This window comes from Corvus hawaiiensis, chromosome 30 (genome assembly GCF_020740725.1).
Source record: "Corvus hawaiiensis isolate bCorHaw1 chromosome 30, bCorHaw1.pri.cur, whole genome shotgun sequence".
NCBI classification, from domain to species: domain Eukaryota; kingdom Metazoa; phylum Chordata; class Aves; order Passeriformes; family Corvidae; genus Corvus; species Corvus hawaiiensis.
This window is the reverse complement of record NC_063242.1, coordinates 15,578,717-15,595,065: the sequence shown is the minus strand read 5'-3', so window position 1 is coordinate 15,595,065 and position 16,349 is coordinate 15,578,717. Positions and strand designations below refer to the sequence as shown.

Here is a 16,349-nt window from a genome sequence, read left to right as displayed (position 1 = left end):
ATAAATCAAGTGTTTTATAGTAGTCTGAAAAGTCAGCTATACTGATGAGTTCACATAACACGTAATATTATGGTTTTCAAACAGGGCTCTGGTTTCCTTTAAATTTTTCAGGTATCATATTTAAACATCAAAATGGTTAAATATGTTTAAAAAATTTAAAAATCAACTTTTAAAAACAATCATATATTCGATATTTCTTATGCAACACTGACTGTCCACTCTTACATTCAGCTCTGCCAGGTTGCTGGAGATAAGAGGAAACAAGTGATGGGTCTCATTGATGTTGGCGAGAGCCTCATTCACCAGGTCCTGAGCATCCTGCAGTCTGCTGTTGTGCTTTGATAAGAACTGGCTTGCATCCATTTTTAGTTCAGCAAGTTCCTGCTGGGGTTTGAAATATTCTTTCTGAACCTGGGTCAACAACTTTTCTGCAGCTCTGAAAAAGAAGAGGAATCAGAAATTAAAGAAACAGTGAAGGAGACGCTTAGGCATGGATTTCTTAAAGAGAAAATGGGGTCATGTGAAATTAATTTATATGCATCTTTTTACAAAAGTCTGCCATTTTTTTCTAAAGTAGCATACATACACATGGTAGTTTAGTTATTCATTTTACCACACAAAATGATGACTGCCTGGGGAGACAACAGTAATGCAGTTCATAAAATTTGTATTTAATGACTAGAGGGGGAAGGGGTTAGTACGAATCATATTTGTTTGGACTTAATTTGGGACATCCCCCCAAATCAAAATCTCTGAGAAACTTTCCTCTGGGATTACTCTATATCCTAATTGTAGTGATTCATATTTTGAATGTAGGATCAAAACATCATTTATGAGGATTGGCACTGGAAAGAAGCAAGTAAACAGAACTGAAAGACATATACCCAAGAGTCCAGAAAAGTTTAAATATCAAATAAAAATAAATAGCCTCATTAAAATGAGCACTGAAATTAACAATTTCAGCATTACAATCTGAAATAATTTAATCTCTGCACTTATATTTTTAATCAGCAACAGAGATTATCTGGCAAATAGTAAATCCTCCCAAATCTGTCAGTTGTTAATTGCTTCAGCTGTTCTATTTGGGAATATTTGCATCTCCATTTGAACACTTTCCAGAATTGAAGGAATAGAACTGAAAATTATCCTGAAAGTCAATTCCTTTGTTTCTCTTCATTTCAGTACATACGCAGAAAATTGCAACTCCCGTAATGGTATTTTTATATAAATGTTTGTCCTTGTTAATCTGACTGCATATCACATAGATCTTTAGCCAAAGTGAAAGAGACCTAGTTTATTTCACAGATATACACAGCAAAACACATTCCATCTTTCTTACTGAACAGCAGATGCACATTTGCATATATTTCCTAACACTGATAATTCAGAGTCCTTACAGTCAGAAGCCATAGCCTTAAAACATTACAAGATCTAAAGTATTTTACAAGTCAATAATGGCTTCTGCTTCAGCATGGAGTAAAAAGATTATATTCCTAATTGTCTGGGGACTTTGCCTTTCACAGCAAATGTGTGGAGACCTCGGTTACAAATGTTGCCTAAAATACATTATCACAAACTCAGTCCACTGTGAGTCATGTAGCAACACCTACTGCCTAAAATACAGACTAGTAAGCTGCTTATTTAAATAATTTTTGAATTTACAGTTGCATTGCATAAGAAATTCTGCAGAGCAAACAACCTTATAGAACATATTAACTCTCTTCCTTGATCTGTCAAAAGACCCTTATCAGAGAGTTTTCAGAAATTTCAACAGAGACTATAATTGAAAAAGTTGATTTTCAAACACCTTCTATAACAGCTCAAAAACTGTTGATGTTGAAGTCAGAACACTCTTTTACTATGGAACAAAACATTTTGAGACATATTTGTAAGTGGAAAAAAAATCTATTTGAAGTTCCTAATAGGAAGAAGAATGAATGGTACATTTCTGGTCCACTTTCATGTCTATATAGCTTCTATACAGCTCTACATTCAGCAGAAGAGTCTGCTGAACAAAATGAGACATACTACCAACACAAACACTCTATCCTCCTTAATCCAAAGCTTTTAATAAAAAAAAAAAAAAATCAAATTTTCAGAAATATTCTACTCTGGTCTAAATCCTCGTCCCTTGAAGCCAATATTAACATTCTTACAGTTTTTGGAGTGCTATGGCATTAGTCAGTATTTCTGAAACTGGAACAAAACATTAGCTGACTTTTGGAACAGCAATTTTTTTGTCTTGCCAAGTCTGGCAATAAGCACTAATAATGACTATAAAAGCCATTTCAAAACAGCCTTTAACTGGGGACAAATCAAGACAACAGAATACAACCATAAACAATGGCTCAGAATGCTTTAAAAAATGCTTTGGTTTCATTTGCAAATCTTTGTTATACATATTCCAGTGACAATCAATTGTCATGTCCTTCAGCAGGCCTGAGATGTCCTGTGCTTGCAATCAACTGAGACAGTTTTATGCTATCTCCCAGCCAAAATCAACACAGAGACGTGTGTTAGGGTCAGATCTGAAAGAATCTGAAATCAGTGAGTCTTTTCACTTATTGCAAGGGAATTTTGTATCACATCTAAGTTAACAGGCTTTACTATTGCTTTTAACGGACTTCTAAAAGACTTTATTCTTGATTTGTATCACCTGGGATGACCAAGTATCATCAAATCAAGTAACTCCAAAACAAAGCTCATATAGGTCCACCTGGGCTAACTATCTGTCACACTGCCACTCATTACGGCAAAATGTTTCTCCAGATATCTCGTCAAAAAAGCAGTGTTGCAATGCAGAGACATAAGTGAAATAGAGTTTTCGGTAGAACAGGCTTACTTTAGGACTGTGGTAGCATTATGGTGCTGTTGAACAAAATCCTTCTTGCGCAATGAATCCAAAAGGGCAGAAATATCATCCTGTAGGTGCTGAGATGTAGCATTTGACAGCGGCAGATCCAGCCCCAGTGTTTCATTCAGTGACACAGCAACTTCAGCAAGTACTGAGTAGGAGAGTAAACAATTTAGTCATACCATTTAAAAAAAAGAAAGCATATTTTAATCCCCTGTGCAAACTGCAGAATTTTCCATGTAAACACGACTTAAGAGTTGCAAAGGACATACCCTTACTAAATTTTGTGAAGAAATGGACATATCTTAAAAACAGGATACCTTTGATGGTTGTATGTACTGTGTCAATAAAGGCAGTCAGTTCTTGACTTTTATTCCTGGTTTTCTGAGTCATTGTGTCAAGTTGCTGAGCTTTTTTCAAAAATCTAGTTGTCTAGAATAAAATCAGAGAGAATATCCGACAGTTCTCCTAAAACACTGATTAATTCCTGACACTTGTCTATGGTTTTTATGCTTATTTTCTTAATATTGAGAATATTTTAGTGTAAGGAAACAATGTTTTTTGATAAGGTAGATCTAACTGATTCATAAATCTCTGATGCTTCCATGCCTGCAGATGCCTTAACTGTGATTTAAGTTCCAGGCTCTCAGATCAGCGTTATCAATTATTTCCATAATCAGTGAGCTTATAATTATCAAAGCCATTTCTTTAACTAAGTTAATATTATTTAATTTTTTAGGTACAACTAATGTTTGTTAGGAAAATCACTGTTCTGGATACATCAGTATTAGCAATAACAACACTCAGTGGAAGCACCTGGTTAGATTCTGCATACGTGGTCAGAAAATTATAAGAACATATGGTCAGCAAATGGGATCCAATGGCTGAAGTACTGTTTTCTATTTCCTACCTACAATTATTCTTCTGTTAAAGCTGGATAAAGAATAAAAATGTTGTCTACTTTTCCTGTGAGATTTCAACAGATTTAATTCTCCTGAGATCATTTTAAACACAATACTACAGGTACGACATAATTTTTAATAAGCTCCACATGTTAAAACCAAGGAGAAGAAAGTAAGTCACTCTCTCCAGTTTTAGGATGTTAAATGATCACAGTACAAAATAACTTAACTTTAACAGATACCATGTAAATCTTCTGTACAATATCATAAACTACTGCAGTTTGCAGAAGTCCACAGAGCAATTAACTCCCGTTTTCAGGAAGCTTACAGAATTGACTGAATTCTTTTATTGAACTCTACAGATTTTAAATAATTTCTGAATAACTCTCTGGCATTAAGCTACTATGCTATGAAATCTCAAATGATTTCTCCAGATAACCTAAGAATAAAGAAGCCAGCACCTACCTCTTCATGCAAGTAATCAATTCCTCCTGATAAATTCAGAAGACCTTCTTGTGCTGTATCTAATGAGTAAATTGGATCTTCTCTAGGAACTACAGACCTCTATAAGAAAGGAGAAGTAACAGCTCACTGTAATTTGAAGACTTCTTTGTGGCTCCAGGAAAGTATTGGGAAGAAAATAACTATGCACACTATTTAGATTATTTATATGCTGTTGAAAGGACTGATTTTCAAAGCACACAAGATGATATAAAGTAATTACACACATACAATTCATTAACACACTGTACCATTTCTTTAAATAAGCAAGAATCCAGCCATGTTGTATTTTTAATTGCGTAAAAAGGAAGGAAACAGCATTTCTGCATTCCTGAGTCTCAACTTCACCACAGTCTGAGTGCTCAAGTAAACTACTTTGAGAAGTTCCAAGGCCCTTCAAATTAAATGTTTCATCCAATCCCATAGCTTCTCCATTTCAGCAGCTGGTTCTGTCAGAACAGCTGCACTAGGGTGTATCCATGAGGATGACCCTGGAGATAAGTAGTCCTGTGAGTCCCTTTGCCAATGAGAAAGAATAATATGCTGCATTTGCCTTCAAGGTCACCTCAAATCTGCTCTATAAGGCAACTAGTAGGTCATTGTGCCCAAGTCTATAATATTTGATACAGTCAAGGCCTGCAACAGAATACCACTTCTCTAAAGATGCAAAGAAACCTAGGGCATATCTCTTACAGAGAGAGAAAGTGTAGGAAAGGTTATTTTTAGATTTCAGATGTTTCAGAGCCAATCATTGTGAATACCATGGTAAATACAGTGTGTGTATGTGTATATATATACGTATACATACACGCATATAAGTAAAGTCCAAGATTTTAAAAACTAATACATAAGAGTATCCAACAGCCTTGTGAAATGGAAATTTCACAGTCTTTTCCTCAGCATGAAAAACAAGTGAAAGAGAGCTAAAGCTCTTGAGCCTCCTGGAATAAAGCCCAGCAAGTTTCTTTAAAAGCCTAGTTCAAAAAAGCAGAACTGGACAGCAACCAAGTTTAGGTATGTCAGGAGGAGTAAAGCAGAAGGCTTTAACTAGAAAAACAGAACAACTGAAGTCTTCCAGTGGCCTGGAGGTGCAGAAGCAATAAGGAGTGGACAACCTGATTTGATAATCTTTCATTACCAAAGGACCCACAGAAAGGTACAGAAAAGAGGAACTACTTGGATTCCCAAGCTACCAGCATGAGGCAGATGCAACCCAGTGCAAGGGACAGCCCTTCAGGGAAGATTCACAATTCACAGAAATAACCTTGGGGATTTTCTGGCCTCCAGCCACAGTTACTTTGGTACAAGGCAAAAGACAAGGTAACCTTGAAGCATCCAGAAAAAGGGGAATACCTGCTTCCAAACAGATAAAAATTATAAGACTATCAACTTACCCCCTAGATTTAGTTGTTTAAAAATACTGGCATAAACAAAATTACATGAGTCACAAAAAGTTTTATACCACTTTAAGCATCCCACTTCCAAGAAAGGGCCAGCTGGCTTTGATTTAATTTTAATATTGAAAAAATGTATGTACTAAAACTTAAAAAGTAAGAAGTAAGTAAAAGCTTACTTAAGTAGTTAAGGTAAACTTATTATAAACTTACTATAGTTAAGAAAGTTAAATTTATGCAACAAGTAAGTAGAAACTTAAACTACCTTTATTTTTACGTAAGATTTGACTTTTCTTTGCAATTAAAGTGCTAAATAAAAACTACAGATGAACAATATTTCCAAGTAAAAGTTGATGATGCTCCTATACAAACACAAAATAATTATAGAAAGCAATTAAATTGTATCCTTGAAGTATTACAATAATTCAGTACACGTATGCCTTAGGACATGAAGGAAGGGAAGCATAACTAAAGCTTTCAAACTGAAAGGTTAGTAACTAAAAGTAGAGAATAAGAGTATCTCTGCTGAAGCATAAACATGTAACTTAATCAAGTTTGCCATCAAATATTGTACTTATTAACATTTTGAAGTTCACTGATTGGAATTCATTCTGCCTTATATCTTAAATAGAAGAAATTGTAATTCAAAATTTTAGTTTGCTGAATTTGGCAGCACAAAAAGGCTCACATTACTTTGATTTTCTTGTGATATGGTGAAATACAAAGAAGATAGCATTGTTTCTGACTCAGAGCTTGCCTGCTTGACTATTGCTGAGAAGACTCTTATCAATAAATGTTTCTATTTTTAGTAGTCATGAAGCAGGGAGGATCCTGTTTATCTCTGGTTTTGTGCAGAGGCCACATGAACTTATTCCTCAGCAACAATAAATGACCTTCTAGAATCACAAAAAATGGTATTTCATGCTTTGTTTATGGGGGGGAGGAGCTGAAGGGAAGTTTGCCCCAAGCAGCCTGAAAGTGTCCAAGACGGAAACATTCCACCTGACTTTAGTGTCCTGAGATGGAGGATAGAGTAAGGCACTTGGGACTGCCACACAGCCAAAAAGAAAGCAAATTGCTGCATCCCAAGCACCCTGGCTAATGGAGAAGCAGCCTACCACTCCAGAGAAGGACTCCAGGGACTCTGGGGAAACAGCCTCTAGATCTATGCCTTGGCAGCTCTTTAGCAAAGGGACCAAAAAGGGAGAAGACCTGGCCTGCTGTTTCTATTTCCCTACTGAAAATTAATCCCCTTGCTGGCCAGCCTTAAGAATGCACATAATCCAGGTGAAGTACATATATACAACACATTCAAAAATCCTATTGCTGATTGAAAAATATTTTAATCTACTTATTTAAATGCCAGTGCAACAAATGAAAATAAACTAATACAGGCAGATAAATCACTTAAGGTACACTTCCATAGCAAACATAACGGTCTTAATCTGGTATCACACATAATCAAGCCATGAACTTCAGGAGGCCTTCTGTCAAATTACCAGCACCTGTGAGCAGCTGCAAGTTTTGCTTTAAAGGTGTGACTGAGTATTTCTATTATTTATGTGTTCATTTTACCTTCAGATGTTGTGTCACATTCTCCAACTCCGACAATATCCCATAGGGCACACGGTCAATACCAGTGAGGTTCACTGAAAGTATGGCCTCGTTGAGATTATCCAAACTGTTTAACAGAACTCCTGTGCAGTTGTCATCACAAGCTAGATAAACAATTTTAAGGAAGCAATATTAGTATTAAAATGAAGACAAAAAAACCTGCAATTTCAATATTGACAGTATGTGCCCTCATCATTTAAGTTAAGAGTGATAAAGTGTAATAACTCTAAATACACAGATTTGTAGTCTTGCCTTTCCCTTCCTGCCCAAGAGTCAATTTATTCCAAACACATTCTCCTTAGGTTGGCACACACTAGAGTCTTATTGGTCCTGCTAACTACTGAGCTGCCTGCTCTATTACAAGATTTTTGAGCCTATTTAGCTATTTTGCAATAAATTCATGTTGAAGCCACTCAGTCAAACAGGTTTGGCGGACAGGAAATTCAAGCCTACAGTCCTGTAATTCTATTTACTTTCCAGATTGTTTTTTTATTACTTATACAAAATAAAACCTGAATTCTAAATCCTGAGTCATTATAGAAGCAGATTATTGTACTAGATGTGTCTTTCTGCTACCTACACTCTCATAAAGAATTACAAGACTAATTATTGGGGGAATATGACTTATTATTGGTGTAGAATGCCTATAAACCTGGGATAATTCCAAAAGTATTATCACGGCAACCTCACATCCAAAGTGTCAATGACATAGGAATTCAAAATATTCAAATGAATAAAGGTACTATACAGTCAGAAAAAGCCTTAAAATTATTTTTCCTAAACTTGTTTGTAACACTAAATAAGCAATTTAAGGATTAACTGCCTGTCTGATGTTATGATCTCTTGCACAGCTTGCTCTGTGTTCACAGAATGGCTGAGGTTGGATGGGACCTCCAGAGAATACCTCCTCCAAACCTCTCCATCTACAGAAATGAGTTGTTAACATTTCTTTCCTTCACAGAAACAACAGGGCCTGACATCATAAACCCATCCACATAAATATCACTTGAGTGGACCACAGCCCATTGGGAAAGTAAACAAATTAAAAACCACCTACACACACACTCGTCCTCCAGCAGAAGGTGCCTCGGCTCACACTCCTCACAGAGCTGTCCCGTCACCCCCGGCTTACAGAGGCACTGCCCAGTGGCACCATCGCAATTCCCGTGAACAGAACCACCCGGATTGCACTGGCACGGACGGCAGCTGCCACCGGGGAGCTGAGGGTCACCGTAATAGCCAGGGGAGCACCTACACGGAGAGGAATGGCACGCCGAACATCAGGGGATATTCATCATGACATCAGATGTCACATTTACTGATAGGTTGGGTTTTTTATTAATAGTTCAACAGTAACTAGCAAATCACTCTAAGTCCTTGAGCATTCATTTCTACATTTATTTATGAGCACTGAATAATCTGAGTACACATACGGCTCATATTAACCAAACTGTCCTTGGGAGCTGGGAATAAACGGGGACATCACGTGTAACTCACCTTTCACAGTACTGTCCTTCATATCCTGGGAGACAAGCATCACAGTGGTAATCCTGAACACCTTTCAAGACACAAGTGGGACTAAAACTGGAGGAAGGATAAACAAATAGCTGCTATCATATAAATAAAAGACCATACAAAGACAGACAACACCTTCAGCCACAGGTTAAACACTGTAAGCAACAGAATCTTCTGTTTAATCTGATGCATTGCTCTGGTATTTGTACTTTAAATTAGTTGTGTTAAGTTTGCTTTTCCAATGTGGCTCCATTACTGCATAACATGCTGGAGCACATTATGGCCTTCCTTTTAGAAGGTAAGACAATGTAAAATGGATGCTGTATGATATGGTTATAGTACGTATTTAACTGAGACTTGCATGAATTTCTGGACTCTCATTCTGACTCAATTATACAAAAGCAAACAACAAATATGCTTTTTAAGCTTCTGAAAAAAAACCCAGCTTGCACGGCATTTTGTTTTTCAAAATACAAAGTTAAATGTATAAATTTCAGACAAAAGAGTCCTTGTTCTTCCCCTTGGACTGATCTCATGGAAAGTTCCTGCATTGAGTGGGTATGGCCTGAATTTTTGTAAATACAAAAGTACGGTTCTCTGAATGAAGAAGGGACCCACATTTCAAACTAAACAATATCACAGCAACTTAGTTAACTATCTATAAAACAGTCAATGTGTCTGTTCTAGTCTTAGAGAAAAAATTCTCATCTATCACCTGATCTTTTTAAAATTTCACAGTTACCAGTACCTGTGAACATCTCAGAATGCAAGTTCCATTTACTAAATAAAAATAGGCAGCATTCAAATGTCTAAAAATAAGTAACATGTAACAATAACCAACTCCTACTGTCATAGTAGGAGGAGCAGAAGGAGTAGGAGGTTAGACATACAACACAAGAAACAAGGGATGGTAAAATGCACACTGGGTTTAGTAAATTCTGATTACCTAACAGGGTTGGCTCTGGGACAGGCACAAAGAGAGCAGTCATTGGCAGATCCAATTACTTTTCCATAGTAGCCTGGGGCACAAGCACTGCAGTAATCACCAACTGTGTTATCTCTGCAGTTCTGAGACACAAAAAAGTCATTCAGACAGTTTAAAACAACAACAAACAACAGGAGTAACTTTATCTACCCCCCAATCAATACCTGTGTACAGTTTCCAACAATCATCTCTACATGTCACTACCCATTGGTCAGCATTCTCTGAGTGAAAAAAAAACCTTTTATGCAAAAACAAACAGAATAGCAGCATATTTTCTCTTACATGAATGCCCCTTCAGGCAGGCTGACCTAATTTCTTCTCTAAATTTCCATTAAAATTTATGTATTTCTGCTGCTATTAATCCAATTCAGGCCATGACATCACAATACAAAACAAAAAATCCTAAAAAAACCAAAACAATCAACCAAAAATTCCAAGCAAAAACCAACCACCCAAACAAAACCTGATGGAAAAATTAAACAGAATACCTGGGGTTTTCTGTTTCAGTTCCAGCATTTCAGCAAACATTGAGGACTATCCACAGTTAGAATTCCAGATACTACATTTAATTTGTCAAGAGTACTGATCAGTAACCAGTGCTATTAATATTAAAACACTAAATTGATATTATAAACACAATTTAACTGACTAGTCCCCCAAGTTAACAAAAATAACCTTCTGCTTCCCCCTCCCTTTTTTCTTTTTACCTTTCTTTTTTCTTTTTCTTTATTTCATATACTTGCTAGTCTGTATTTTAGGTTAGTTGATGAGAGTAAACAGTAGCAACGCAACCTCCTATTGTATGGGAGCAGAAGTCAGAGGTGAAAACCAACTCATCCCTCAGCTGGAAATGTCTATGTAGTAATCTCAAGACACAGATGACTTGCTAATCCTTAACAAGAAACTAAGAGGAAGAATGACGAATATTCACCTGTGTGAAAGACCTATGCATTTTGGCCTTGCAAAAGTGAGAACTTTAATTCTTACTCATGAGATACATACTTCTGGACAAACCTGAAAGCAAAAGAATGGCTTACAAAAGCCTGAAGGACTAAGGAAACTCACTTAAAAACTGACTTCAAGAATTAAGAAGTTGATTTTAAACTAACCAATTCACTAATGGAAAAACAAAGCAACTGAAAGAAAATTAGGAAAAAGTATTGAGCAATATCAGGGAACAGACTTAATGTGCCTTATTTGGTTAGCTGAGAATTTGCTGTCCACAGGCTGTCAGACCACAAGAGAGAGGAAATGTGTTAGTCATATGTGACCCCTCTTTACAACCTTTGGAATATAATGAGAAAAGTGAGCAAACCAACTTAGCTGAGGCATACCCCAGTAATACTTTAGTCCCTGGGCATTAAAAAGCCTCATTTAAAGCTGCCCAGAGGATTTTCTTCCTGAGAGAGAAAGATTTTGATTTGAGATGCCCTTGATTTAAGTCCATGGCTTAGTGCTTTCTTTAATTCTATTTTGCGTGCATAAGCAGACCAGCAGTCCAGAAGCCCAAAAAGTCTCACAGAAAAACAGACAAACTCAACTGATACACAAGTAATATTAAAAGTAAAATTAAAACTAAAATAATAAATGATTTTGAGTATGTTAGTGCCCCAAAACCTTGCTAATTTTACTGAATGGACCATAAGGGAAACTATTCAGATTTTCCATCTTTCAGAGTTGTGGGGGGAAAAAAAAACCCCACATTTTATCCAAGCGATACAGGGAGTAATACTTCTCTCAATAACTCCTTTGATAGGTTACTGCCTATGTATGTTCAGGTGAAATCAATAGAAGAATGCATAAGATGTACATACCAAGCACTTTCCAGTGTCAGGATCACAGGTTTCACTGTGGTTGTTGCAATGACATGGCACACAAGGTGCTATCACAGTGTGAGGCTCTCTTACACTGAGTTCTATATGCTTTCCCCTGTAGTACCCTGGAGCACAGCTCTAGTTGTAAGGGGAGTAAAATTAAATTTAAAAAAATTATCACAGCTATCAACAGCTACAAACAATTTTAAAAGCTATTTAAGTAATTTTCTATTTTTTTACTTTCACACTATTAGACATGCAAAAAGGTTCAAGTGTTCTGTACCTGACAGGACAATCCAGTGTAACCAGCAGGACATCTACATTGCTCTACAAGATGAGCTATAGGCCTGCCTAGATGCATTTCTTCAAACTTGACTGCAATTTCCATTGAGATATTTGCAATTCTACAAAATATATGCAGAAGAGAGTGTGAATATCTAAAGATGCACTAACGCCAAAAAAAGATCCAAAAACATTTTCATGCTTCAAAGTCAGGGCTAAAATATATAATCTTCTTTAATTCCCCAAGCAAGTATCTCAAACACTGAAGATTTTTTACTTATTTATGGGATTTAAGAACCTACAACCAAAGAGATCAGAAACTATTAAAAGGTTGATCCCTCTTGGTCTGGAAAACTTGCCCAACCCACCATGCAAGAATATGTAATTCTTCCTGAGAAACATTAGACAACATTTGTCTCGTGCCACAATTTTGGACAGAGCTAACAAAAAGATAGTTGAGGGCATGTGGATCAAAAATAATACAAAATCTGGAGGTGGAATCAGAATTCTTTGGAACTGTGAAGATGTACAGATGCTGGGTTTTCACTGGATGCATCTTTACTTGTCTTGTTCGTTTCCAGACTGACAGATGCAACTACCATATCCCATCCCCTCCCTCTCATTAGTAACTTAGTTCTGCTCAAAATGGCAATAAAGTCTACTATTCTGAAGTGGGACTATCTTAGTACCACTGCCCAGAGTGTTTCAAGCTACAGGAGACACCTAGATTGATATAAACCAAAGAACTCAGGGGACCATGTGCTTCAATTGAAAAAAGAAACAAAAAATTCAGTTTCCATAAAAATAAGACAGGAAAGAAATAATTTAGAAAATATGAAATATTTAACTATATCATCAGTCCTGCAGAACACTGCATCAGCCTGTGCTTCTTCGTGTGTTTTGCTATCAAAATAAGCAACAGAGTCATTTAGTGTTTCACAGAAAGAATTAGAGGGATTCTGCTGCAATTAAAAGTCATAAATGTTTTCTTGTCAAAGGAAGAGCAAAAGTCATAAATAGGAAATTCTAAATTTCTCTGAGGTAAGTCTTTACTGAATAGCTCAGATGGGATTATTTGTAGGTTAAATTACAGTAAATGCAATGCCATAAATAAATGCAATCAGAGGTTGCTTTACCTGCTTTGCTGTAATCCCTGGCCATAAGCTGCCTTGATAAGGATATATTCAATGTTGCTTAGCACAGACATGAAGTCAGAATGTAAGACAGGCTCATCAGACACAGAGTTAAAATACTTCCAAGAATCCTAGGGAAACATAACACATTTATTATTGTTATTATTTATTTATTTATTTATTTATTATTAATGTTTATTATTAAAACCATGAACATTCAAGTTTACTTCAGGGTAATGCTGTGTTCCTCCAGTGTTTTGGCTTACCTCCTTCATTTCCACTTCCTTGTCAGTTCTCACTCCATTTTCTGGAGAAGGGATGTCTACATAGATGACCAACTTGCTGGTGTGACCTCCTTTCATTAGAATCTGTGGCTCAAAATTTGAGGTTCCAAAGCCATCCAAAGCATAAAAAGCAACAGTATATCTCAGCTTCCCTCCATAGGCCATGAGCTGTTTGGATTAAAATTGACTACTATTATTTATTCTAAGGTTCAAGCTACTAGTTGAAAATATTTTAACATCATCTGTAGACAGGAAAACTGCCAGTTCTTTGAATGATTTGCAATAAAACATGAAAATTGACTTAAACTCAGTGGCTTTTGCACCAAGATTAAATACATATTTCTAAAAAGCAGTTTTAGTTTCTTTACCTAGACCCTTTCAAGGTGTGCACTCAATTTACATTCAATTCCTAAACAACAGAGATTCCATGATCTATATATCAATGTTAAGGATTCTTTCAGGTTCTGAAATGAAACCAAATATATCACTGTTCCTCCCCACAGAACCTCTGAAGTAATTAAATATGGGTGTTACCAGTTTACAGGGTCAAGAAAAATCTTCTTAGGAAAGGGTAATGTAAATATATTGTTTGTGTCTGCTATAAATAAGTTCTATCACTGAATAGTTATAATATTATGACCTACAAGAACAGAATTAATGCAGAAAAATGTTATGAATATAAAGTAACTATTCTACAGTAAAGGAGTGTCTATTAGACAACAAAGTTATATACAAAGCATTCCAATTATTTAACGGTTATACCTGGTCTCCCTGAAACTGCTCTGGCAACTTCCAGTAGAATGTTTCCGTATTTAAGTATTTTCTGACTATGGCAGCATCCAATAAAACATCAGGAAATTGTGAAAATACTCCTTCCACTGTTCCAGTCAGGTTACTTTGAGCTACTACATGCAGAACGGCCTGATCTGGAGTTAATGTTATCTGCAACACAAAGAGCAAAAGATTCATACAACAAAGTATCCTGTTTACAGTTTCAGCTGCTCTGAAACAGTCAATAGTCCATCTTAGAATAATAAATGCCCAACTCAAAAAACCAGAAAACACATTTGATACTTACTTTTTTAAGAAGTGAAGAGTGAAACACAACATTTCAGAAATAAAGAGTATGACCTTTTGCCATTTGCTTTCTTTTCTGCTCTGACCTATGCCACTGCCCCTGTCAGCCAGTCAGTACACTCAGCCTGATTCATTAATTGTGCACACCAGTGTGGTACTTAACATGAGGATAACAACAAACTGTGTCTGTGTAGTCATACTGTTTTACTTACAGGAATTCTCACATGGTCTTCTAGTTCTGAACAAGATGTGGACATCCCAAAACAGAAGCATGGAGTACATCCTAGTGCATTGTTAGCAGACAGACCAAAAGTTCCAGGTTTACACTCACTGCATTGTAGACCAAATACATTTTCCTGGAGGAAATTAAAAAAAAAAATAGTAACAGCACACTCATAATACTTCACTATCTAAATGAAAGATGATTCTTTTTGGAAGAAAAACTAGTTGCTATGTAAATTACACAGCAGAATATCAATTATTGTATGTATTATGTTTAACTGTGCAGTACATTACTTTTTTCCTTATTTTCAAATGCTGTTTTTCTTTCTTAAAAAAAAAAACCACACACAAAAATACCACAAACAATCACAGAACATTCAAGTTAAATTTGTGTATTTGAATGACTATCAAAAAATTAGCAACTATGATTTCAATTCAAGATGGAATTTCTTCCCAAACCGGCATCTGGAAAATGAGCTCCAAAAGGTAAATAAACTGCTCACTATGAATAGGAATCAGGGGCCCTATTCCCAAGTGTCTCTTTTTGCACTCAATTCCCAACTGGTAAGCTGAACTTCAAGAAACACTTGAAACTACAGTCAGTGCCCACTGGTACCTTTAAGGAGAGATTGGAGAAATGCCATTGAAGACATGCATTTGTTGTTTTGAAGTAAGTTTTCCACTCAGTCTTTCAAGAACAGATTCCCACCTTTTCAGAAAAATCTATACTATCTGTGCATTTTAGGTTTCCTTTTTTTATACAAGAATGTCAGACTTTACTATTAGCAATATATGTGAGTTATTCTTAAGCACTGCTTTTGGTTCTAGCATAGGAAATGAATTTGAACTTGCAACATAAACATATTTCAAAAAGCACAAAAAAGATTCTCCATTTAGTATTTACTGGTCTCTTCCTATCATTACAATTTGAATTTTCAAAAAAGCTACATCATCTGAACTAATGTGTTGTTCCCAAACCTAATAAAACCAAATGTGTACGAGCAGAAAAACTTCACTGTTTTTCATTTTTTCCTGACTAATAATAAGACCAGTTTAGCACTGTCACAGAAAATCCTTTAGCAGTGATTGAGGTGTACTCATAAATGATGCAGATTGCCTTCTGAAGTCCTTTCAGCAATATAACTTCCATGACTTTAATGCAATCAATGTCTAGAAAACACTAATGCTTCCCAAGAAGGGGCTAAATAGCTCAGTACCTTGCAGGTACAGATGCCAGTTTCTTCTTCACAACCACAAACTCCTTCAGTGCCATTACACGTCTCCGCTTTGGTTCCACTCAAATCACAGTCACAGGCAACACAGTCTGGGTAGTCCCTGTAGCCTAAGGCACACCTGGAACAGTCTTGTCCTCCAAATTCAATTTTGCACTGGCATTGACCTGTCAATACATCGCACTGGAGATTGGCTGAACCAGTGTTGCTACAGTTGCAAGCCTTAGATGAAGAGAAGAAAATTCATAAATAGCAGATCTTTCAAAAAAATTTTTTTACAACAGAAACAGCACAGTAAATTTAAGAGTGACCCTTAAAACTCAATATTTGTCAACAATTACTGTACAATAATAAAAGGGAATTAATTCCACACAGAAATGAGGTTGTTTGGTTTGTATTTCAGCAAAGAACTGCATTTCCAGTAAACAGTGGATAAAGATAGTGCAAAAAGATAGAAGATTTGTTGGGTTGGGAATCAAAGGAGTTGAACGAATCTGTTCCAGAAAACAAAAATATATCCAAAATACTTAATTTGCAGTA

At 36.1% G+C, this 16,349-nt stretch overlaps 1 protein-coding gene across 2 annotated transcripts in view; it reads right to left on the bottom strand.

Moving 5' to 3' along the window:
• LAMA1 (laminin subunit alpha 1) overlaps nt 1-16,349 on the bottom strand; it is a 100,207-nt gene that overhangs the window by 26,082 nt on the left and 57,776 nt on the right. For both annotated transcript variants that reach the window (XM_048289305.1, XM_048289306.1), the window contains 15 exons: nt 15,795-16,031; nt 14,568-14,711; nt 14,041-14,220; nt 13,261-13,446; nt 12,998-13,125; nt 11,863-11,983; nt 11,580-11,717; nt 9,727-9,848; nt 8,763-8,849; nt 8,323-8,516; nt 7,227-7,369; nt 4,222-4,320; nt 3,175-3,286; nt 2,843-3,005; nt 226-436 (listed from right to left, as the gene is read on the bottom strand). In XM_048289305.1, coding sequence (XP_048145262.1) covers nt 226-436; nt 2,843-3,005; nt 3,175-3,286; nt 4,222-4,320; nt 7,227-7,369; nt 8,323-8,516; nt 8,763-8,849; nt 9,727-9,848; nt 11,580-11,717; nt 11,863-11,983; nt 12,998-13,125; nt 13,261-13,446; nt 14,041-14,220; nt 14,568-14,711; nt 15,795-16,031 — 2,265 coding nt within the window. The remainder of the gene's footprint in view (nt 1-225; nt 437-2,842; nt 3,006-3,174; nt 3,287-4,221; nt 4,321-7,226; nt 7,370-8,322; nt 8,517-8,762; nt 8,850-9,726; nt 9,849-11,579; nt 11,718-11,862; nt 11,984-12,997; nt 13,126-13,260; nt 13,447-14,040; nt 14,221-14,567; nt 14,712-15,794; nt 16,032-16,349) is intronic.